General features: G+C 36.6%; 1 protein-coding gene across 4 annotated transcripts in view; it reads left to right on the top strand.

Moving 5' to 3' along the window:
• The window catches only part of PCDH17 (protocadherin 17), a 119,060-nt gene that overhangs the window by 73,822 nt on the left and 20,783 nt on the right, over positions 1-24,455 (top strand). The window contains exons 5-6 of one of the 4 annotated variants that reach the window (XM_074912237.1): positions 8,137-8,211; positions 18,641-23,390. The exons of 1 other annotated variant lie outside the window; for it this stretch is intronic. In XM_074912237.1, the coding sequence (XP_074768338.1) occupies positions 8,137-8,211; positions 18,641-19,323 (758 nt within the window). In that variant the 3' untranslated portion in view covers positions 19,324-23,390. Of the gene's footprint in view, positions 1-8,119; positions 8,212-18,640; positions 23,391-24,455 lie in introns of those variants that run through there. 2 more of the 4 variants (XM_074912255.1, XM_074912245.1) reach the window with 2 other exon arrangements.

The following is a 24,455-nucleotide window of genomic DNA, read 5'->3' as shown; positions in this document are numbered from 1 at the left end:
CTAGAGGTGATACCTCCCAGATGTAACTTTCTGCAAGGAATATGTGGGCCTTTGGAGCAGATTAAAAGAACTGTCTGTACCAACATAGCTTCTCACCATTAATAAAGTTACTTCAGATCATGACAGCCATCTCATTCACTCAGACGGCTGTCCATCCAGTTTAATTTATTTTAATTGGCAGCCTTAGGTCCCTCCATGGGACAAATTCCACGAATATGATGAATGATCCCAGGAACAGAGAATGTCATTAAACAAGCTGAATTTAACCCTTCCCTTTAAACGTTGTCTTTTGGGATTCCCAAATCCTATTGGCAGAAACTGATTGCTGAATAATAAGTAGGAGGGGATTAGCTAGATCTGCATTGACTGTGTCTTTGGAGAATGCTAACAATAACACCAGTTCTGCTTGTCTACCTCTAGGAAATGAAAAAAGGATATGTTAGACGCAAAAGATGAACAACAGGATTTAGTGTGGTAAATAGATGCATGTCCCTGCAGATATCATATAGCAATGCAGAGAGAAAAATCCTAATAAACATGCTGCTTACTACTTAGAAATAGTTGTCCTTAGTAGGCAGATTGTCATTGACCTTCTGTACAGGATTACAGTTTTGCTAGAAGGAAGACTTGAATTTTAGATGTATTCATTCATGTCATCAAAGATGCATGTTGTCATCATAGTTAGAACAGTCTAACTGTGACACTGAAAGATTATAGAAAATGCTGTATTTTTGTCTCTAAGGATAGAAAATAAAAAGTGACAAATCTCCATCTCCATCTCTATATGAAATGTTTTATATTGTATTTTTATTCCACTTTGATTTCCTGTTTGAAATTAAATAGGCAATTATATTCAAGGATAACATTTGTCAATTGTTTTATAGAACAGATTCTCACAGTAAGAAAAATACATATATTAATTTAGATATTATTTTTTCAAAGAAAGATTGCAAACAAATTAATTTCTAATGAATTAACCCTAGGAAACAAGAGGGAAGATATTTTACATAAACATTTAGATTTAATATATGATTTCTTCTCTTTTTTTTTTTTTTTTTCTTTTTTACTTGAAAATCAGACTTACATAATAACTTCTTTTCATTCAGAGTGGTTAACCTCGTAAAGAACTGCCTTTTATTTTCCTGTGTTAATTTCATATTTTTCATATATTTTTAAATGATTGTTTTCTTTTTAATAGCCCTTAGCTTTTTTCCACTGAAAAAAAGCATTCCGTTTTAGAGAAAACTGAAAATATTTACCCCAATATATATTGTATCCCAATATATGTTGTGAACATTCACTTTACTACACTGTCCAGCATGACTCTGAAATGCTTCCTGAAGTTATAAAGGTGCAGTGAACTGTGGATGAAAGCCGTTTGTAACATCAAGCTGCAATTAAATTTATTTGTACATCATGTAGACCAATAGGCTGCAGTGACTAAATGTATCTGTGGTAGTATATCATGAGAACATTTGATAATGCAGATACACTCTACAGGATTACCATCACTGGTTTTCCACATGATTATGTTTAAAGAAAAATTAGCTGCTAAATAAGTGTGTCAGCTTTTCAGAGGACTGTGACTGATATTTAATGAACAAAGTTGTTGACAGTTGTTTATCACCCCAGCCTGACTCTCTTAAGAAATACCAATTCAACATTGCTGAATCAAAAAGCACATGCCATATTTAAGCTAAGATTTTATTTAGAAGAGTTTTTAGGTTGATGTTAAAAGCCACAGACTTAATGAATAGAAAAGCTCAATCCTACTCAACCTTTAAAATAATAATTTTGATATCAGAACTATTTCTGAGAATGGAATCAGTGGCTGATGAATATTCTGGGTATGCTGCTCTATATCAATAACTTTTATCGGTTCTCTCCTTGGAAAGGAGAGAAGTGACATACTATGATTTAATTTTGGGCATCTCAGATAACTTTTAAGTCTGAATTCCAAAATCCAAGGCTAGCAATTCTGTACTCCCAAGACAGACAGGTAGTCATGAAAAATCTGATACATAAATATGGGCTATGATTCATAAAGCTCCCTCCCTATTATTTTCCTAGTTAATCAAAAGCTTTGGTAATATTTGCAGAAGATCTGTAAAGCCTGAACTGTAGATGAAATGGAAAATTGGAATTTAGCATTTTTACAAGGTATTCAGTACTCTTCTGTGTTTAGGATTCAGCTAGATTTGTGAGCCAAGAGAGCCTGGGCTGAAAAAGCAAGGTATGGCTGGACAGAAGAGTTGGCAAGAAGGACACTGGCTCTCATCTGCCTCCAACTCTAAATTCAAGTAGGAGCTAGGATGATATTCTGGTCATACTTCAGATGCCAATGCCAGCTTGCGCTGTAGACAAAGTATAGTTGATCAGCTGGTTTGGATTTCCCTTGCTAAATTTCTGGAAAAAAAAAAAAATTAAATTAAATTAAATTAAATAAATAAAAAATAATAGCTTCTTCACACCATGTCAAGCATCTTGCCTGTGCAAAGGTGACACCACCTATAGATCAGCAAAAACCACTCCCTGGTAAAGTTCTGATAAGAACTTGGAGCCAGAGTAGCAGCTGCAAGATGGGAGTGGATCAGCCACAATTTGCGTCAATGAAGAGCAGCATATTCCAGTGTGTTCATTCAGGCATTCAAAATGCAGCACTTTGACACAAATTGCGTAAAAAAAGTAGCAGCTTGATATAAGCACATCTTGGAAGGGGGATTCATGATGCTGTGTTACACCCTAAATCACATCTACATTAAAGTAGGGAATATTGGGCCCGTTGACAAAACAGACAATTTTCTCAGTGCTGAAAAGCTTAAGACAGCTAATGGGAAAAGCAAGACTGATGGGTGTGTATCTGTAACACAGAGTTAGATAACTTCAAGACATCAACTCGAAGCACATGCAGTGAAGATATGCAGGCCTGTCTGGGAAGTGGTATAGATCTGGAGCGTATCACTGACATTCTGAATGGCTCTTTGAATTCATCCTTCTCCATTGCCTCTAGAGACAGCATAAGAATTCTAGCCTAATTTTAATTGTCAGAAATTAGATTATGTGACTGTCTCTGTTTCTTGAATGAAATTATTTTCTATCTTATAGCTGCTGCTTGGCATCTGATGTAGCTAATATTCAGCATCCAAGTCTACTTCATGTGGGTTTTTCCCCAGTCCCTTGATTGACCAGAACTTTCCCTTAAATAGCAGGTTAAATGGAAGCTCTCTCTGGTTTGCTTCCTAGTTGCATGATAATAAAGTTTAAACAAGAGGTGTGAAAAAACTATAGCCTGTCTTCCTGCTCACTAGGATTTAGTGCACATGGTAGGAGGAAATCAGGGTCTTCAGAAGACCTCAGCTGTAGGAATATCTTTTCCCTGTATCCTAAATAGACTTAGGCAGGTACTTAGGAAAGACTATGCTTTATAGTCTTGCTCGAAGAAACAAATCTTAGTAAAAGAAGCACCCCGAACAAATTTCATTTTTGCAATCATGAATTATGTCAGATATTAAAACACCAGCATTTTCTTATCTTACTTTACAGGAAGAACTAATTTCTGTGTGTTTTCCCAATTAGAATTTTTTTTTTTTTTTTTACTTTGCTGGGACATTCTGAGATGAGCATTGACACAAAGGTTAAAATAACTTCAAAAGGCCTTCAATTTAGTATTAGTTCTATGCAGCTACCTCCATCTTTTAGAATATTACTGTTCTCATGGTCTGTCTAACCAAAGAACAAGATTTGCCATGCTCTTTGATCTTTTAAGAACATATTGAAATCTGAAATCAGGTGCTTTGCCCGAGTCTTAACTTTGCTAACAACAGTGAGCTGAATAATGTACTAACATATAGAATTCCCCTAATATCACTTAAAAAAAAAAAACAACAACAAACAAACCCAAAACCAACCATATCTTCAGAATCAGTCCAGATATGTCTGGCAAGTTATTAAATGCTCTGGAGTCTTATGTGGATAAAAGAGGGAGGATCAACAATCAAGAAAGGAGGAAAAAAAAAAAAAAAAAAAAAAGGACAATAAATGGAAAAAGGGATTCCAGCTAAAACAACCCCATTTGATTAAGAGGCTTTACAAGGTGCCAAATGTCATGCTAAGAAAAGAGCATGATCTTTCTTTAAAGTTATTTGGAAGGCAGAGCTAAAATATTTTGCCAATAGTCATAGTGCAGAGCTCTCTGCATATCTTGCCAATAATGCAAAAATAATTCTACAAAAAACACATATACCCTTTCATTATTTTTGTTTTGTTTTAACCATCTAGGTTAGAGTCTTTTTACATAGTAATACTAGGGACAATTAAGTCTGTTTAACACAGAGACAGATGCCAGATGTATGCGTGTAACAGTTACAGAGGAAGCATATGCATAGTATCAACTCTACAAATAGTCAGGCTCCCTAGGCACTCGACAGTTTTGAAGCTCAGGGAGTGAATGTTTTTATGTTATAACATTTTCCCTTGGTGGTAGCAAATTAGCTGCCTTGTATCCATCTTCAGCTGGAACTGCAGAGAGTCGCTTGAGAGCTTACAAATAAGTTTAGAACACCGCTAAACTGTTTCTTAGATACCTGAGAAGTACAATACATACCATGCATGTGCTGTAACAGGTGGACAAAAAAAAAAAAAAAGTTTGATTTTTTTTTTTTCTACAAGTCAATTTTTTCTTACCTTAATTCCTTACAGAATTTGTTGAAGGTCAGACAGAGCCTTGCTTTCAGATATGGTGCTTCAAACACAATTTTTGTCTCCTTGGGAATTAAAGCAATTCTTTTTCTTAAAGAAAAACAAAGGAAAGATATGTTTTTACTAGGAAACCCAGAGACTGTTTTTGAAAAACCATACCATAGGTATTGGGGCTCAGTTTTCTCTGCTTTCCATTATCTGTGATACTAAGAATTCAAGCCAATAATGACTGTACAGGTCTCTTTCCTTTTCTTTTCAATAGAACAAAAATGCTGTGAGGAGGGGGACCCATTAAAATCAAGTCATGGTGGAAAGCATACATGAAACTCTAACTCAAGTAAATATTATCATGATAACTTCCAGTAAATGAAAAGGTTTCTTTAAATACCCCAAGAAAATTGATCATGATCCATGTCTAGAATAGGTTTTACTGCATTTTACAGTATGTCTGACCTATTTCTAGGGTTGTAGTTTCTTCATTACCTCTACAGAGTAAAGACTTTCTTAAAGTCAATAGATTGACACTGACTGACATATTGTGAATCCTTCAGCAGTTTTAAAGGTAGCAGCTGCATCTTTTACTTGATTTTCCAGAACAGTGTTTAACTTATCTACTGCCTCACTGTTGGATATCCTTTGTAGGGTGCTCAGATAAGTAAGCTGAGGGCACAGCTGAAAGAAATTACACTGACTGCATCTTACTTGGTGGTGATGTTTGTAACTAGCCTTTAAGTCTATCTCCAGGACTAAAATACTTTTTTTTTTTTTAAGAACATGGCTGAGATGAAGGGTTGCTAGAGACCAGAAAAATAGCTTCTAACAGTTTCAGGCTTAAAAAGTGAAGATATTAGTGAAAACAATGAACACATAGTGACATCTTTGGAAATAGTTCCCAAATTACCAATTTTCCTTAAAAACGTGTTTTGTCACATCACAGTATGCTGACATCAGTACAAAACTAAAGCTGTAACAAATACAAGATGACAAGTGAAAAAATGACTCTCAGTTGAGCAGCTCAGCTGCTGCAAATAAAAGTAACTAGCAGGAGAGATTTTGTGTATTAGTGTTATTAATATCTATAATCTCCTCGATCCTTGAAATACAAGAAAATGATCTGGAATTTAAGGTTCTTGATAAAGGATCTGGGAGAAGAAAGATTTGAGTATTCTGAAGTCATCTTCAGTGTCTTTCAGAAATTTCTTTACAGGTCATGGAGATCTTGAAAATGTGGTATTGAATCTCTTTACATGCACAATTCTTTTTGCCAAACTAGTTTTATTTAGAATCAGATTTGAAAAAAAGCATTCTTAATTATTCTTTCTGATAGATCTAATTGGAGCACTGTCAGGGCAGAAAGCCATGTAGGACAGCATTATGAAACTCAGATTCCTAAGATAATGCAGGTGCTTCATAAATCGGCATAAGAGTAATAACGTTCTGCAAATCTCTTTTGAAGGTGGCAATGAAACACACCACCACCAATCTGCTAAACAAGTCTAGAGCATCATCTAATCAAACAATAATTAATAAGTTACTTACCATAGCATAGGACAGATTCTATATGAAGCTCTTATGTAATTTTTTCCTAAGAAGGTATTTCTGTATCTGTATGTCCAAGTGACAGTTCTTTAAGACGCCCAGACAACTTCAGGATTTTTCTGAGAGCAGCATCATGAAAAATGTTCTTCCTCCTGTTCTGGTAGATGCATTGTACCTCCCATGAAGTCCAAATTATATGACCCGTATGCGACATCAACCTTTTGAAGCAGAGAATGATACCCAGTGGGCTTTTCCATCTATCAGTATAAAACAGACATGGTCTCATTATGTCTGGTAAAGGAGATTTTGAATTTAAATCTAGTCGTACTGGCAGAAATGTGGCGGAAAATACTCTCTTTCACCAAAGTGACCAGATTTTGAATGGTTCAGCATCCATATAGCCTGTAGCCAATTTCTGTGAGACTCTGTAAAGGAAAACAAATAGCATTTGAAAAGCTTTACTACATTGTTTCGGTTTGGGGACAAAATCATGCTCCTACACAGAACCTGATAGACTTCCATTCAAGAGAGTCTACCTATAGACAGGATGTAAACAGAGCCACCAAAAGGACATAGAAACAGATTTCTTCAGAAGCCTGTCGTCTCTCTCCTCAGTGGCACCCTCATCAGTCAATGTCTGTAAACAAGTTGTCATATCCAAATTTGAGAAAGGTTTACAAAGCAGAAAGCTTGGTGCCTTCTAATTAAAGTTTTGTATACTGAGATAATTGGCAACCAGTGAGGAAGGCTCAGTGGTGTAATACAAAGCTAAACGTTGGTGGCTTGACGGTATGACAGATGGGGATATCTTCTTTAAGTTATGGAGCTTTTATATTGGTATTTTCAGGAAATGTCAACAGCATGATTATATTTTCATTAATGTTGTCTTTCCTTCCCATTCATTGCTTTTGTTAGTCCTAATCACTTGTAACCTCTTGTCTCTAACTGTACAATCTATTAAAATTTGTATAGGATGTCTCACAAAGGGCCTGGTTAATGGCTAGATTCCTAAACATTGCCACAGTACAATATACATTGTTAGTATTTACTAAATATTACAAATTAGATACAGAAATTATTCATATTATAATTATGACTAGCTCACAATTCAGTTAGTTAAAAGGAATGTGAATATCATTCAAATTCTGCAAATGATTACACAAATAATTCAGTTACATTTCAGCTTTAATACTCACTGCATTTTTAGATGCCAGTACTGAAACAATCCCACTGTAAAATCTGTGGAACTGCCTTGATCAAGAGTAGAAAAATGTGCTATATTAAAAATGTTCTTTCTAACAGATCTGCAAGCCTGTTCTCTTCTGTTAATTACTGCAGTTTTGTTTCTCTTCTTTTCTAGGAAACAGCTTTTGGGCTCTACAACAAAGATTTGCTGTTTAAAACTATGAATTTGTCAGATTACTGAAGTTTCCCTGTAGCTTCTTAGCTAAGCACAGGGCTGGCATATCTAGCCCTTGTACGTTTCCTCCCTGCAGCCCTGGACTAGGAAGAGTTTTTTATGGTGGGATCGGGAAGAGGCCAAAATGTCTTTTCATGACTGTCATATGATTTTTTTACTGCAAATTAGAGTAGGTGCCAGTCTGATTTAAAGGCAAATGTTGGAAACCAAAACTGAGTGACCATTCTCAGCCTTGCCTCTTTGGTAGAAAGAAATGAGACACCCTTTTTACTAGTCAGACATTTTCAGTTCACTGCCAGCTATAAACTTCTTGTGGTTTTATACCTTTGAGAAGCATAGTGAAAAATTTCAAGGGCTGTGAGCTATGCCTGGGCCACAGATAGAAACTGTTTTTCTGCTGTGGAAGTTTTGACATTGTTGTGAATTTTGGAAGCAGAGCCTATCCCTGTCTGTGACTCACAGGTCTGATTTGCCTCCAGAACAGCAAGGCAGAGGCCAAAGACCCATTGTTGGGATCTGTGGACCAGCCCGCTGTGAGGATGGAAAATTTTCAGGTAACAGAAATGTTTTCTTGCTCTTACTGTCTTTAAATAAAAATATGTGATTGCCATTAAATTGTAAGCATGAATTTAAAGCATACTTCCATTAGAAAAGTGTTAAATGTTCTGTAGTGCTCCATGTAATCCTGAAATATTCCTCCAATATTTATGGTTTGGAACAAATGTCAACTAGAATTAAATCCATAGGCACACAATGTTTTTATTGCTTTTGAAGTGTTTTATGCTATGTCAATAGAAAAAATATATTCTCTTTATCCTGTGTCCAGAAAACAAGCAAACAAACAAAATAACCAATCAAAAAAACAACAGGCAACTATGTAAGGATTACAGACCTCAGAAGCTTGTAGTTATATTACCAGGAAAAGACCACGGGATCTAAGAGGTTTAAAAAAGTGGCAGTCCATTCTCATTTTACTGCCAGTCATTTTGCTAATCTGAGCTACATAATTGCTTTGCCTAACTGAAAGGAGCCTTTAAACAGACAAGCCAATATAAATACTCAGATTGGAGACAGCTCTGTTTAATAACAGCAAGCATGTGTATAGAAGTATTTGTTTACCTCTGCTCATTTATGTCAAAATCAATTGTAATTAAACAGGAATCCAACCACAGAAGTAGTACTTTAGCTGATTGTTCTCATCAGAAGTGTCATATAGCCCCAGTGTTTAGGACATGTCAAAGCAGCCCATTATTTTTCTCCTGTAATAAATACTTACTTACAGTCTTTTCAGTTCTTTAGTAAAGACAATTGCCTGTCTGAAATAAAAAAAAAGACACCATTTCATATTAATTCAGGGAGGTTTTCTGATCATATTACAGGAATTACTGACATTCCGAAAGGCAGACTTACTTATATTCACTACTAGACGTTAGATGCCATTTATTGCCCAACATATGTACGAAAATATAGGTCTTTCATATCTGTTAAAAGTATTAAAATACATAAAATATACGTTATTTTTTTTAGTCTAAGACAAGTACTAGTGAGTTTTTTTATGAAGTATATTTGGGTTTAGACCAGAGAAATATAAGCTAGAGAGGATTTTACACCTTGTTTCATTATTGTGTGAATTCTAGATGGAAATATTTTCAATAATGAACACGAATTCACAAAATCAAGGGTGAAATGAATCTCTCTCCTAGGGAAGTCAGTGTGAACTCCATGTATGCATCAAAGGCACATCTTTTTCTTTTTAATGTGAAACAAGGGTCAGAAAACATGTGCATTACTGTTCACCCTGTAATGCAGTGAAGAATAGAGCATATCAAGGGTGAAGGTAGATTGTATCAGCAGTGTGAAACTGCATGCTTCAAAAAGAAGACTATATACCTTTTAGAATGGGTCCTCCAGCATATTTTTCATTTGGAGCTGTTAGTTGACAGCCATTCTAGTCAACTGAGCCAGCCAATGACAATGTCTTTTTTTTAGCTTCCATATTGATAGAAAAGAAGGAAAAAAAGGCCAGTTAGAAGGGACATGTTTATGTGATAGTAAAGACTAACATCGCCTGCTGAAAGAGAGTAAGAGTAAATAAGATATCTGAAAGATAGGCTAGCATTTCCTAAGCTAATAAAAATATAGCAAAAGCTACTGACATTTCAAAATATTCACTGTTATTCATGTACTTATCTAGCCATATTCTTATTTAACTTTCATCGATGAATGTATGGTACTACAAAGCTGCTTTTTTTTTTTATATCTCATGTGTAAAAAGTTCTTAGAAAATAATGCACTTCAATGCACTTGAATGACCATTTGCCAGATCAAATCTTATAAATGATAATGATTTGAACTCTCTCTGCCTTGTTTAACTTCAAATACAATTTGATAATATCATTTACAAGTTTTTGAGAGGAATATGATTGTATATGTAAAGGTATAGATATAGGTATATGTCCAGGCTAGTGTATAGGGTAAACAAGTCTTTAAATAAATGTATAGGCACATATAGATACATGGTTTTAGATATATGTATATACGTATGTAAATACATGTATATACACATATATTTAAAATCTGGTTTCCCCTATACACAAACCTGGCCATTTACTATTACATTATATGGAGCACTTTGATACGGAGTATAACGTTCTTCATCTTACAAACATAGTGCATGAGATATTTCTTGAAAATGTTTGTATGGTGATGTTTTATGAACATGGATTTTTTACTCTTCCTTTGGTTTTCTGCTTTGTGTGTCTATGTGTAATTTAGATAATTAGGGTCCAATTAAATTAGAAAAAATATTGTATTTATTAACTGGGTTCAGTTAATAACAGTAACTGAGTCACTGTTAAAAAAAATTAATTCTTGACTTTTTTCCTTTGTTATCAGTATGCAAATTTAATATAATTAGTGAGTTAAAGTAAGATATCTCAGTTTTAGCTGTTGAAAGGAGGCAACTATCTAACGCATTAATTAATTTTAACTGTCTATTGCAATATGTTTAGGGTGAAATTGGTACCCATATTTAATTCTTCACAATATTTATGAGGAAAGCATGGGAAATCAAAGATATCACAGTAAAAGTATCTTTTGCTTTAAGCTTGCTACAGAAGGCAGATTTTAAATACAGCTCTTCTGGTAATATAGAATAAGATATGTAAGATATTTCTTATGTTGCATCAAAATACATACCTTGCATTGCATTTTCTATGTTGACAACATAACTTTCATCCTACACCATCTTAAATTTCTATCCGGTATACATTTCCTATCTAGGTGACTGTTGTTTCCAGATAACTTGTTGTTTTTTTTTTTTCTTCCTATGGCTGATAAATTAGCAATTCTTTTTTAGTGTATGTTCTCCCCTAAGTGCATAAAGCACTTCTGACTGTTTACCCTTAAAACTCCAGAGAGTTAGGAAAACCTCTAGGCTCCTTCTGTTTATTGTACACACTTGCACTGTTAAGGGTTTATTTTCAACAGGAGGGAGACAAGTATAGAGATAAAGACCGATGGTGCATATCGCTCTACCAGCACATCGTGCTGTACAGCAGTGTATGACCTATTTTACATATATATATATATATTTACCTTTAAATTGATTTTATTTTTCTCATATATACTAATTTGGCCCTTGGTGGTGATAGTTCACTTTGTGTTTATAGTTTCTGCTGTAAAAGTGGTTGGGTTCGATTTTCTTCACTGTCTACTAGCTGTAGCCATCAAAATAACAGGCTAATGGTGAGATGAACAGCTTATAATGTATGATAATCAATACTCAGAATCTGTTTCCTATGATGTGACTTAAAAGAGTGAAGTGTAAAGACACAGATTTTCAAGACTAGAGCACCAAAGCTCATGCAATGCAGGTGGTTTTCATTTCAAGGTCATTCAGTATTTGTTTCTTCTTCTTTTTTGGCTTCATATTTAATTCAGTCACTGCTAGGATGCCCAGGGAGCAGAAATGGAAAGTTAGTCGATACTGTGAGTATGAATGCAAGTATAAAAACTGCTTTAGCAAATGCAGGAAATGAGAAGGGGAAGGAAGAAATGGCATGCAATATATATAACATATATATGCTATATGATATATATCTCTTAGAGATTGCCAGCAAACTTTGTATTTTTATTGGCAGTAATGAATAATGTAAATACTGTGTAAGAGTTATCCTCATACCCAGTCTATGTGTGCACACATGCATAAAAGCTAAGAAATTAAAATCGTATAACATAACTTGGTTATAACAAAATTAACCAATGAGTCTAGAAAATCTCAAATCATAGTTTATGGCAATGTTCTGAATACCTAGTGTAGTTAACTTATTTCCAGTGGCTGAGAACTTCTGTGATCTTTACCTTTCATTTGAAGTTTGTTCATTTCAATTTCAGTTCAGGGAATAATTTTATTATTATTTTTTAAACAAATACAGTTCAGTCAAGTTTTCAAATAAGAGAGAGTGTTGAAATAAAATTTCCCAGTTGTATATTTCATATGCATATATATATATGTTGTCAATGTAAATAGCAGGGAATTGTAGATAAATATATGAACATTTATTTAATGTGTTTTAAAACAATATGACACAGAACTACTGCCTGAAAGACAGGAAGAGTTTCCCTTCTACACGTGGTCTTTTTGTGGCTTAACACAGTAGGCTGTAATGTATTGAAATCTCAGTTGTGTTCACTGATGGTCTCCCAGTATACAATGAGTTCTTGGCACATTAAATATGGTTAGAAAGTTTTACAGTAAGTGCTACTTTTTTTTCTGTAAAAGAAAGGACCAGAGAGGATTTGTGCTCTGATGGAATAATTGAAAAGAGAGCAACAGAGAGAATTATTGGTCCATTGATTGTACAGTTCTAAGCATTTTATGGTAGTTAACATGCAGCATGTTTTTATTTTCATAATTTATTAAATTATTTACAAAAATTCATACAAAGGCTAGTTAAATTTACAAAATAAAAGTTAGTTGGAAAGCTGACTAATTCCTTAGGGAAACCTTTAAAAAGACCAAAAACCTTTTACTCAGCATTGTCATGAGTTCCATTTAAGAGAAAAATAATTTTAGATATGGTTAAAGAAAATCCTAAACAATACAAATGTTATTTCTACTTACTATATAGGCCCACTTCTAAAACTAGAGGCTGAGTTTGCCACAAATCTATTCTGTAGGATTAGGAGGAAGACAAAAAGAACAAAATTAATTAATAGCAAACATCTGCAAAATCTAAAGTTCTAGAATTGAAAAGATTGGACTTAGGGCATTTTTTTGTTGGTTTATTTCTGTTGTCTTTCTGTGATAAAACATAATCAAACCTGGTAATCAAAACTAGTATTAACTATTGACCATCCCATGTTAAAGCCTGGAACCTTTTTCTCCAATGCTGTTGCCCAATGTGGTTTATAATATATTGATTTGGGTTTTTTTGTGGAGTTTTATATTTTCCTTTTTTGAGGGAGAGAGACTAGCAGTTTCACTTAGATGTTTTAAGCACCAGCTGTTTGATGCTGTAGAAGTTCTGGAAAACTACATACAGAGGACTTTAGTGGAGGTGAACTAATGAGTGGAATGAGGTGTATAGCAATGTCCTTTATTTGTATGGCTTCCTTTTCATTAGGCAATTGTCACCGCATACATTGTCTCTGTGGTTATGCATACCAATATCATGTCATTCAAGCGAAGTAAAATCAACCACCACAAACTTAAATCTCTTCCTTAAACTCTTCTCACTTCTGCCACTGTGTTACGATCCCAGGGTTGTGGTCATCTTTTAACTCTTGCTTTTTATTATGATAATTCTGATTTTTATTGTACACTAAAACCAGCATGCAGCTTACTTTTCCTTGGAGGTCATAGAATCATAGGATGGTTTCCGTTGGAAGCAACCTTGAAAGATCATCTAGTTCAATCTCCATGACATGGCCAGGACATCTTTCATTAGATCAGGTTCCTCAAAGCCCCTTCAACCTGACTGAAATCTTCCAACGATGGGGCATCCACAGCTTCTCTGGGAAAGCTCTTCCACTGTTTCACCACCCTCATATTAAAGTTTCCTCTTCATGTACAATCTATATTTACCTTCTATCAGTTTATGCAGCCCAGGATACAACTGGCTATCTGGGCTGTGAGTGCACATTGCTATCTCATGTCCAATTTTTCATCCACTGGTATCCCCAAGTCCTTCTCCACCAGGCTGCTCTCAATCCATTAATCCCCCAGATTTATCGATAATGGTGATGTCCCTGATGCAGGTGAAGGACCTTGCGCTTGGACTTGTTGAACTTCATGAGGTGCACATGGATTCACTCCTCAATCCTGTCAAGGCCCCTCTGAATGGCATAGAATCATAGAATCTGAGAATCATAGAATTGTTTGGGTTGGAAGGGACCTTAAAGATCACCTAGTTCAACCCCCATACCATGGGCAGGGACACCTTCCACTAGCCCAGGTTGCTCAAAGCCCCATCCAACCTCACCTTGAACACTGACAGGGAAGGAGCATCCACAACTTATCTGGGCAACCTGTGCCAGTGTCTCACCACCATCATAGTAAAGAATTTCTTCCTTATATCTAATCCAAATCTACCTTCTTTCAGTTTAGAACCATCACCACTTGTCCTATCATTACACTCCCTGATAGACTCCCTCCCCATCTTTCCTGTAGGCCCCCTTTAAGTATTGGAAGGACGCTATAAAGTCTCCCCAGAGCCTTGTCTTCTCCAGACTGAACAAATCTGACTCTCAGCCTGTTCTCAGAGAGGAGGTGCTCCAGTTCTGTGATCATCTTCCTTGCCCTCCTCTGGACTCAATCAGATCCATGTCTTTCTTATGTTTGGATCACCAGAGCTGGACACAGCATTGCAGGTAGGGTCTCATGAGATTGAGGTAGAGGGGGAAAATCACCTCCCTTGACCTGCTGACCATGTTTCTCTTGGTGCAGTTGGCTTTCTGGACTGTGAGTGCACATTGCTGGATCATAGGAATTTTTCTAGCCACTAATACCCCCAAGTCCTTCTCCACAGAGCTGCTCTCAATCCACTCATCTCCTAGACTGTATTTGTGTTTGGGATTGCCTTGATCCATGTGCAGGACCTTGCTGAACTTTTTGAGGTTTGCATTAGCCCACCTTTCAAGCCTGTCCAGGTCCTTCTGGATGGCATCCCTCCAGGGTGTCAACCACACCACACAGCTTGGTGTCATCAGCAAACTTGCTACGGTGCACTTAATCCCACTGTCCGTGTCACTGACAAAGGTGTTAAAGAGCTCTGATCCCAATACTGACCCCTGAGGAACACCACTAGTCACTGTTCTCCACTTGCCCATTCAGCTGCTCTTTGAGTGTGATCACCCAGACAATTCCTTATCCACCAAGTGGTCCATCCATCAAATCCATGTCTCTCCAATTTAGAGACAAGGATGTCATGTGGGACAGTGTCAAATGCTTTGCACAAGTACTGGCAGATGATGACAATTGCTCTTCCCTTATCCAACAATGCTGTGAGACTGTTGTAGAAGACCACCAAATTTGTCAGAAGTAATTTGCCCTTAGTGAAGCCATGCTGGATATCACCAATCACCTCCTTATTTTCCATATGCCCTAGCACAGTTTTCAGGAGGATCCGTTCCATGATCCTGCCAGGCACAGAGGGGAGACTGACTGGCTTGTAGTTTCCCATATCCTCCTTTTTTCCTTTTTTAAGAATAGGAGTTATGTTTCCCTTTTTTCAGCCAGCAAGAACTTCATCTGACTACAAAAACTTCTCTAATATGATGGATAGTGGCTTAGCCACTTAATCTGCCAGTACCTTCAGGATCCATGGATGCATCTCACCAGGTCCCATGAACTTCTGCACCTTCAGGTTCCTTAGATGGTCTCAAACTGGATCTTCTCCTGCAATGGGTGGTTCTTCATTCTCCCAATCCCTGTATTTGCCTTCTGCAACTTGGGCAGTGTGACTGGAGCACTTGCTAGTGAAGACTGAGTCAACAAAGTCATTGAGTACCTCAGCCTTCTCCATGTCCCCGATAACCAGGTCTCACGGTTCCTTCTGGAGAGGGCCCACATTTTCCCTAGTCTTTTTATCACCAATATAGCAGTATAAGGTTTTCCTGTTGTCCCTGGCAAGATTTAATTCTCTCAGGACTTTGGCCTTCCTAACCTGATCCATGGTTGCTTGGACAATTTCTCTGTTATTCCTCCCAGGCTACCTGTCCTTGCTTCCACCCTCTCTGTAGGCTTCATTTTTGAGCTTGAGTCTGTCCAGGATCTCTTTGTTCATTCAAGCAGGCCTCCCGGCATTCTTACCCAACTTCCTCTTTGTTGGGATGCATCACTTCTGAGCTTGGAGGAGGTGATCCTTGAATATTAACCAGTTTCTTGGGCCCCTCTTCCCTCCAGAGCTTTATCCTATGTTACTCTGCCAAGCAGATCCCTGAAGAGGCCAAAGTCTGCTCTCCTGAATGCTGGGTAGAGAGTTTGCTGTGTGCCCTCTTCACCACCCTAAGGATCTTGAACTCCACCATTTCACGGTTGGCTTCACACTCCCCACCAGCCCCTCCTTGTTGGTGAGAACAAGGTCCAGCATAGCACCTCTCCTTGTTGGCTTCTCTGTCACTTGGAGAAGGAAGTTATTATCAACACATTCCAGGAACCTCCTGGATTGCTCCTACTCTGCTGTGTTGTCCCTCCAACAGATATTGGGGTGATTGAAGTCCCCCCAATAGTGAGTGAGGACCAGGACCTGTGAACGTAAGGCTGCTCCTATCTGTCTATATAGGGCCTCATCCGCTCGGTCTTCCTGGTTGGGTGGCCTGTATCATACCCCCACTATAATGTCACCTGTCCCTGCCCTCCCTTGAATCCCGAGCCAATTGGCTCCTCATCCATCCCCAGGCAGAGCTCCATGCACTCCAGCTGGTCACTGACACAGAGGATGACACCCCCTCCTCATCTCCCCTGCCTGTCCTTCTTAAAGAGACTGTATCCTGCCACTAGATTAGTCAGACACAATCTGCCCTTGGCGAAGCCATAGCATCTGTCTCTAATCACCTCCCTGTCTTCTATTATGTTTTGATACACCTTTCAGGAAGATCTGTTCTATGATCTTAACAGGCACAAAGGTGAGGCTGTGAATCACCTCTGTGAATTTTATATTTAAAGCTTTTCTGTTACATTCTTTTCCTCAAAAATCACTCTCTGTTATCTTCTCCCTGTACCTCATTCTCTCTTGCTAGTGATATTTTTTTAGGGTTTACACCAGCCTTAGATTTTAAACTCTTTAAGAAAGGGAACATCTGTACAGCATGACACTTTTTCACAGAACTGTATTATTAGCAAGTATCAGTTCTGAGTAAATTCTCTCACCCTGATTTAACTGATCATTGTGATATAAGACAATTTTATTTAAATTTAAGACACATTTATTCATGTTTTCTTAGAAATGTGGACATTTAAAGCTCTTTACGTTATTGGATTCTCACAGATAACTTTTGGTGTTTCTTCTGTCTCATATCTCTGCAGTGCAACTGTCCATGAATCTGGTGGTAATATTATAAGATTATTAGGATTTTATTTTCTATTTTAGAAAGGTGATGATCACTTAAATTTTCCCTGTCTTTGTGTCAACAAGTTTGTTCTGCTTTTCTGAAGACCTGTAGTGCAAGTTTCTCTCTGTGTTTTATTCTTGTTACATTCTTACATTTAAAGGTATACTCAGAGATTTTGTCTAACTATAATTCCATTTTGTAAAGACTAAATTCCTCAAGTAAAATTAATATTTGAACCTGTCTTCCCATTTTGGTGGAAGAAAACGCTTAATATCTAAAGACTAGTGTATAGCTGATTGAAACTTAGACATGATAAAAGGATTTATTCTATCAGTATTGACTAAAGAGTACTGAGAAGAAGAAAAAGAAAGCAAATTGGATCAGAGCTGTTTTTTTCTAAAAAAATTAAGCAGTATTTCTGGAATTTTCTTTATTGACGTTGGGTTAGAGTCATCTGTACAATTATAATATGGTAAATGGTGGCCCAAACATATTCTGTCAGTGTAAAATGACAGATAAGAGAAGGTTTTTGAAGTGGAAATTTTTCTTTGAATTGTAGAACAGGAAGTATCAAAATTTATGTTCTAAAAATGTGAATAAAAGTATCTTATTTAACCATATCCTTTAAAGAAATAAGAATATAGAAATCCTACCTGAAAACACTATCAGTTCAAATAACGTGTCATGGTTTGTCATTCTTCCAAATCGTATGTATTGAGCAAATCCATTTTCACTTGCACCAAAACAAAAAAGAGGAAAACTGATTACATGATCCATACTCATGTCTAATAAAATTGCAATATGCGCTTTTTGACAAGCTTATATTTAATGCATAGTGATGGAAAATTCTAGTTCTCTGTTCGCAGCAGGAAAAGTAGGGTTTTTAAGAAAATCTTTTTATTTTGTGGCTGTCACACAACATAACAATTATAAACGAAATGGAGGTGACAAAAATGAAAAGCCAGCTTGCTGATTTTTATAAGTGTTTGTGTTTCCAGAAAGACAGTCATTGCTCAGTTATTTGATTTGAAAAATTAATCCTGATAATGCCTTTTGAGTTCCTTAAGTACTGTTCACTCTTTTCTAGGATGAGTTTTACAGAACAAAGACTAACAGATTTCTACAGCAGATTAGTTTACAGATGGAGCTCAATTCCACTGAGAATGATTCTCTAATGACCCCTTTATACTTCCATTGGGTTGTGTGAATGCTTTAATACGTAGAGAACAGAGTTAAATAAATCTATTGTCTCAACTAACAGGTTTATGCAATCCTTCTGAAATATTTTAATTATAGCTTCTTCTTTTTCTCCATAATTAAGAAACCAGATGTCAAGTAAGCCCATCATGTGTTGATCATAGCCTATCCATTAGTTTAAAGAAATCCACTTATAATTAGAGTTTTTTCTCTTTCTCCTTTGTTTTACAGAGCAAGAAGAATGTGTTAACTGCACAGATGAATGCAGAGTGCTTGGTCATTCTGACAGGTGTTGGATGCCACAGTTCCCTGCAGCCAGTCAGGCTGAGAATGCAGATTATCGCACAAATCTCTTTGTACCCACAGTTGAAGCTAATGTTGAGACTGAGACATATGAAACTGTGAATCCCACTGGGAAAAAGACTTTTTGTACATTTGGGAAAGACAAGAGAGAGCACACTATTCTCATTGCCAATGTTAAACCTTACTTAAAAGCCAAACGTGCCCTGAGTCCTCTGCTTCAGGAGGTTCCCTCAGCATCGAGCAGCCCAACCAAGACATGCATTGAGCCTTGCACCTCAACAAAAGGACCACTGGATGGTTGTGAAGTGAAATCAGGAGCCTTGGCTGAACCAAGCAGCCAGTACTTGTCAACTGACAGTCAGTATCTATCGCCTAGTAAACAGTCAAAAGACACTCCCTTCATTGCATCAGATCAGATGGCTAGGGCCTTTGCAGATGTGCATTCCCGAGTGAGCCGAGACTCGAGTGAGATGGACTCTGTTCTGGAGCAGTTAGACCGTTCAGCCCGGGATCTAGGCAGGGAGTCGGTGGATGCCGAGGAAGTTGTGAGAGAAATAGACAAGCTCTTGCAGGACTGTCGGGGAAGTGACCCTGTGGCCATCAGAAAGTGAGGGGGAAAATAAGGACAGGCTGGCAGTAATGTTCCTCTTCTGCTGATTAAAAGTAAATAAATAAATCAATCCCCCAGTTGTAACACATTTAAAGGAATGAAGGAAGACCAATGCTGCTTTAAGGCTTTTAGTGAACATCTGAAGTGCCCACAAGTATGTTCTTTTCACTGCTCTTTCTTTTTGACAGATAACACTGGTTTCATTTTGACCAAACTTTCATTAGGACAGAGTCAAGTACATTAAGAACAAAACGAAAGAAGGAAAGATGGTGCCATTTTGACAATCTGATAGGAAGGTGTGAGAAAGGTGGAATGGAAATACGTCTGATACTTTAAGACTGTCCTCAATAGCTGATGCTGACTTTACTGTTTACGTATAAACCCCAAGAAAAACAGGGTTGAATAATTCTGATCTGTGGTGGATTTCCAGCAGTCACCACATGCTTCTACTGAAAGTCCTAAAAAGAGTTCTTGTAGTAGTCCAAGCGACGCCAAACATTAACATTCATTTGTGGTAAACATTTATGTACAAAGTTATCTGCCACAAATATGAAAAAAAAAAAAGAAGAACAAGAAAACAAAAAACCCATTCCAGATCATTATTCAACAAAACATATCCTGATCATTAGTAAAACACTTCATATCATATTAAGGTTAAATGTAAAATGATATAGTCCATCTTGTCCTGCACACACATAAGCTAATTCACTTGATTAAAAAGAAGAAAAAGATTTTAATATCTATTTAGCATTTTAGTGTCCAACAAAACCATAAATACTTAGCAGTAAGTTTTAAAAGAAGTGAAGCAAAATAAAGTTTGAAAAGAAATACTTACCTTTAAGGGTAATACACAAGAGTAATTAACATTATTAACACTTTTTTATTCATTTGTGGACACTAAAATAGCTCAGGAAAGTGAAAATGTCTTAGACATCCACAAAGTCACATGATCATTTAAATGTGCAAATGTAAGAAGATTCAGTGTGTTTACATCAAATGACATATTTTTATTGATTTATTGCAGATTCAGTGCATATGAGCCAAATTGTTGAGTGTATAAGAGCTATATTGTGTATTTTATTAAATTAATATATAGTTGTGTTGCAAAAATATTTGGGCTTATATTGTAAATGGCAAGTGTTGCCTCGGTAGCTGTCGAACTCTATGAGTTTTGTTTTTTCCTGCTTCCTTTTCCCCATGGATTGTGGGAAGCAGTGCCTCAGAGCAAAGTCTCTTGTTTAATGTATGGTCTACGAAGTACTGCAGTACATAATCTGTTCAAAATGTGTTTGAGTGAGCTGATGGAGCTAACTGAACGGCCTACAAATACATCCATCAGTCATGGTTATGTGCAAGTCCTTGTAGAAGCTTCTATAGCAAACCCATGTTTAATAACAAAAATTACACTCGAACCAACATCTGAAACCTCGGTGTTGTTTTTGTTTTGGTTTTGGTTTTGGTTTTGGTTTTTCCCCAAACACACGCAGCTAGCCTGTTTAATGCAGGATAGTTAATTGACTTCTTAAAAGATGCCACCATTTTCAAAGTTTTGTTGTTAAGTTCATAGAGCTGCCAAACATGTCAGTGCCAATGTGTCATGGGCTTTATTTTATCTGACTCTCTAGAGTGTGCAATTGCTTACTGCAGTTCTAGATACACACTGCTTATTTTGGGAGTGGATTTAGTTTGGTTTTCATTGGTTCTGAAAAGTATTTGCAGAATAACTTAGGGTATAGTTTCTACTTTTAATTATTTTATCTAAGGGTGTTTTTATTGCATTTGAAAAATTCAAAATTGCCTTCAGATGAAAATTACAAAGCAACTCACATTCAAAATAAATTTGCACAGAACAAGAAGAAGCAGATGAATAAAATGTTTAACTAAGGATTTGCCCCTTGCATACTTCAGATACTCTGTTGGAAATACCACTACGGTGTATTGTTTAAAATGATGTATTGGGTTTATTAAATTTAATCTGCAATATACAAACATATATAAAAGAATTTTGTAATCCCAAATCCCACAGAGCAATAGTTTTCACCAATTCAAGAAAGAAAATTGACCCAACATCCTGTTTTGATGTTGGGGCTGCTGTTAAATGCTGATTTTAGCTAGTCAGTCCTACAATGAATTGTCTTTGGGAGACAACCATTCTGACAGTTTGCTCTTAGCTCCTTCTGTTTAAAAATGCTACAATTACATGTAAAAAAAAAAAAAAAAAAGGATCTTGTACATGTTTTATCAAGCTACTCTCCATGTTTTGGACAATTTATGTATCTAAAATGTGGTGTTGTCTGTGTTATATAATTTTAATTTTTTTTGGCCAGGAGACCCGAGATTGGTTTTGCTTGATAGCTTGATAGCTTGAAATTCCATAGTGGAGAGGATTTCTTATTGTTTGATCAGTCTCTTATACGTATTTCCGTGGTGCCCATCACCTCAGTGTCTGTGCACCAAGTCTTTAGCTCTGCCAGTGAGATCCATTATTCAGCAGAATCTAAGCCAGTATGTAAATGCAGTCAAGTGATGGAGATTTGTGTATTTTATAAATGATTTTAACACTGAGTAACCAATTGTACAATTCATTGTATGTTTCTGAAGACATAAACCCACAACATTCTGAGAAAGGGCTGTGCCAATGTAAGAGGAATTTACCTTAAGGCTCTCTGTCACTAGTGATTTACTAGCTTTAGCTGTTTAACACATTATCTGTATTTAGTAGTGATTATTTATTTACCACTCTGAGGTAATTCAGAATTCATGACTCACAGCTTTATAGAAGAGTTTAGGAAATCTTGCTTTTATTTAATTTGGCTGACAACTGCCTTGTGTTGTAGATCTCTGGCATACTGCTTCCAATAAGGATATCCCAGGATAGAAAATCTGTTTCATAGTTTAGAATAGATACATAATGAACCAATAAACCAGCAGAACTTACAGAATGTGAGTTTTGCTGGTTCAGTCAAAATTAACATGACTGTGTGTGAAGGAAGTACTACACACAAAATAATTTTAAAAGTATTTTTTCTCCATGGTATCTCTACTGTCACCACTGGAGAAAGAGGCAGCAATGAAAGATAAAGTTTATGAATTATTATTTCTCTCATTCCTTACATACATGTTTTATAAGACTGACAGAAAATATCTGCCGCATGATTATAAAGCAGTGGTGGAGTTAAGGGAGGCAAGTTAAGTAACTAATGAAATTGTAGCATACACTGTGAATAGCAAATAAGGCATTCTATATCTTTTTTTATTAATGAAAGCCAGAAACTGGGAGTTCCTTAAACAACTGGCCAATCAAATCAGGACTTAAAATCAGACCTTTTTTTCTGGTTGGGTTTTTGTTTGTTTGTTTAGGGTGGTTTGTTTGGTTGGTTGGTTGGTTTGGGGATTTTTTGTTTTGTTTTTTTCTTGGCATATTTATCAGGAAAGAGATTCTCCTGAACTGTGATTTGCTACTTGAGAATATAGGTTTCCCAATCCAAGTTACCCCTGGAAGTCAAACATTGCTCATAGTGGAGCAAGATGCCTCATTCAAACAAACTTTCAACTTGCTTGCCGTCCAACGGAAGGGAAATTGCTGAGATCAAGAAGGAGTCTGAAACCTAGCATAAGATATGCGCACTCATTATTGTTTAATTACTTTCTTTTGACATCAAGCAGTGATTATTATTGCATTAATTCAAATGGGAGTTTTGGCTATCGAGATTTGTTGATTTGAAGTGTAATTGAATGAAACCTGATTAAGGTTTTGACTTCTCTGGCCCAATTGTGATACAGGTTGGCATTCACATTTATCAGCCCCTGTCTCCCCATATGGCTCAAAGTTGCACCAGTGACTGGTGAATGACACAAAAACCAAACAAAAGCAGCATACATTGTATGGATTATCTCAACCGCTATTGTTTAATGGCTGTGTTTAATGTGACCTATCTGGAAAATGAGGACTACGAATAAAAAGCAATTACTAATAGTGGTGTTGCCTGCTTTTGCATTCATTAACACAGAAGAAATGTGTTAAACACTGCATACCACAGGGAGCCTGATGGTAATTACTTTGGAAAAGCAACTTGGGGCAATGTGGCTGTTACAGATAGTTATCAGTTTGCCAAAAAAATGACAGTTCCTGCTTCATTTATTAGAAATGTGTAACTGTTTTCTCTCAACAGGAAGGTGGTGAAGAGTTTTCATCAAGCTGGGTAGGTTTATCTTTTAAGCAGCTGATGTGCTGAATCCCTACAGGCTGTTATTTGCTCATGGAAACATGAAGCGGGATAAAGGATAGTTTGGTTTAGTACACTGGTGTGAATTCACCAAAAGCATTATAAATGAGGGTCTAAGTTCTCAAAGACCGTTAGCCCAACATGAAAGATCAAAACACTGCTTGAGTATAGAAGTGGAGAAAAAAAATCTGAAGGATGTAAAGGGTTGGGTTTGGTTTTGTTTTGTTTTATAAATGTGTCTTTGTTAAGAGCCTGAGTAATATAGGCAAATATTTTTTTTTTCATGTTGCTGTCAACAATGTGACAAAATGCTGGGAAAATATGACTAAGTTCTATGTCTGGTTGGTTGAGTTCGTTGTTATAATTTAACACTTTCATTAACCTCTTTTTGTTTGGTTGGTTTTTCTTCTGTTTGATCATCACCATCAGTCCCTCAGAATATGTTGCCCTTTCTGTCTGCTCCTGTGTGACTGTAGCAATGACATACCAAATAGTGAAAGCCTCCACACCTGGTTTTTTTGTTTTCCAGGGGGGTTAATTTGGAGTTTGTTTGTTTGGGGTTTTTTTACCAATAATTAAGGCATTGCTTTTGACAGTTAAATAGAATCTTAGTTTGTTCAGAATACTACAGGTTTTATGAAGACATGTGTTAGTCCTGCAGGCAGAATTACCTTTTATCCATTGCATGTTTTCTGCAAGTCTCTTTGCCAGAAATAAAACTAACCTGCATCTAGCAAGCTGCCTATCCTAGGCACAGAAACACCCCATTGTTTTCTTCTCTTTTTCCTGGTGCATATATTTGTTTTGCTACAGGCTGAATTCCAAAACCTAGCAAGCCACTGTCTGTAAGGGTCCTGCCAGAATGTACCTTATGCTGGTGAAGGTCTCACTGGCTATAGGATGTTGC

Source organism: Athene noctua, chromosome 1 (genome assembly GCF_965140245.1).
Source record: "Athene noctua chromosome 1, bAthNoc1.hap1.1, whole genome shotgun sequence".
NCBI lineage: Eukaryota > Metazoa > Chordata > Aves > Strigiformes > Strigidae > Athene > Athene noctua.
Note: the sequence above shows the minus strand (reverse complement) of the source record. Positions and strands in the feature narration are given on the sequence as shown.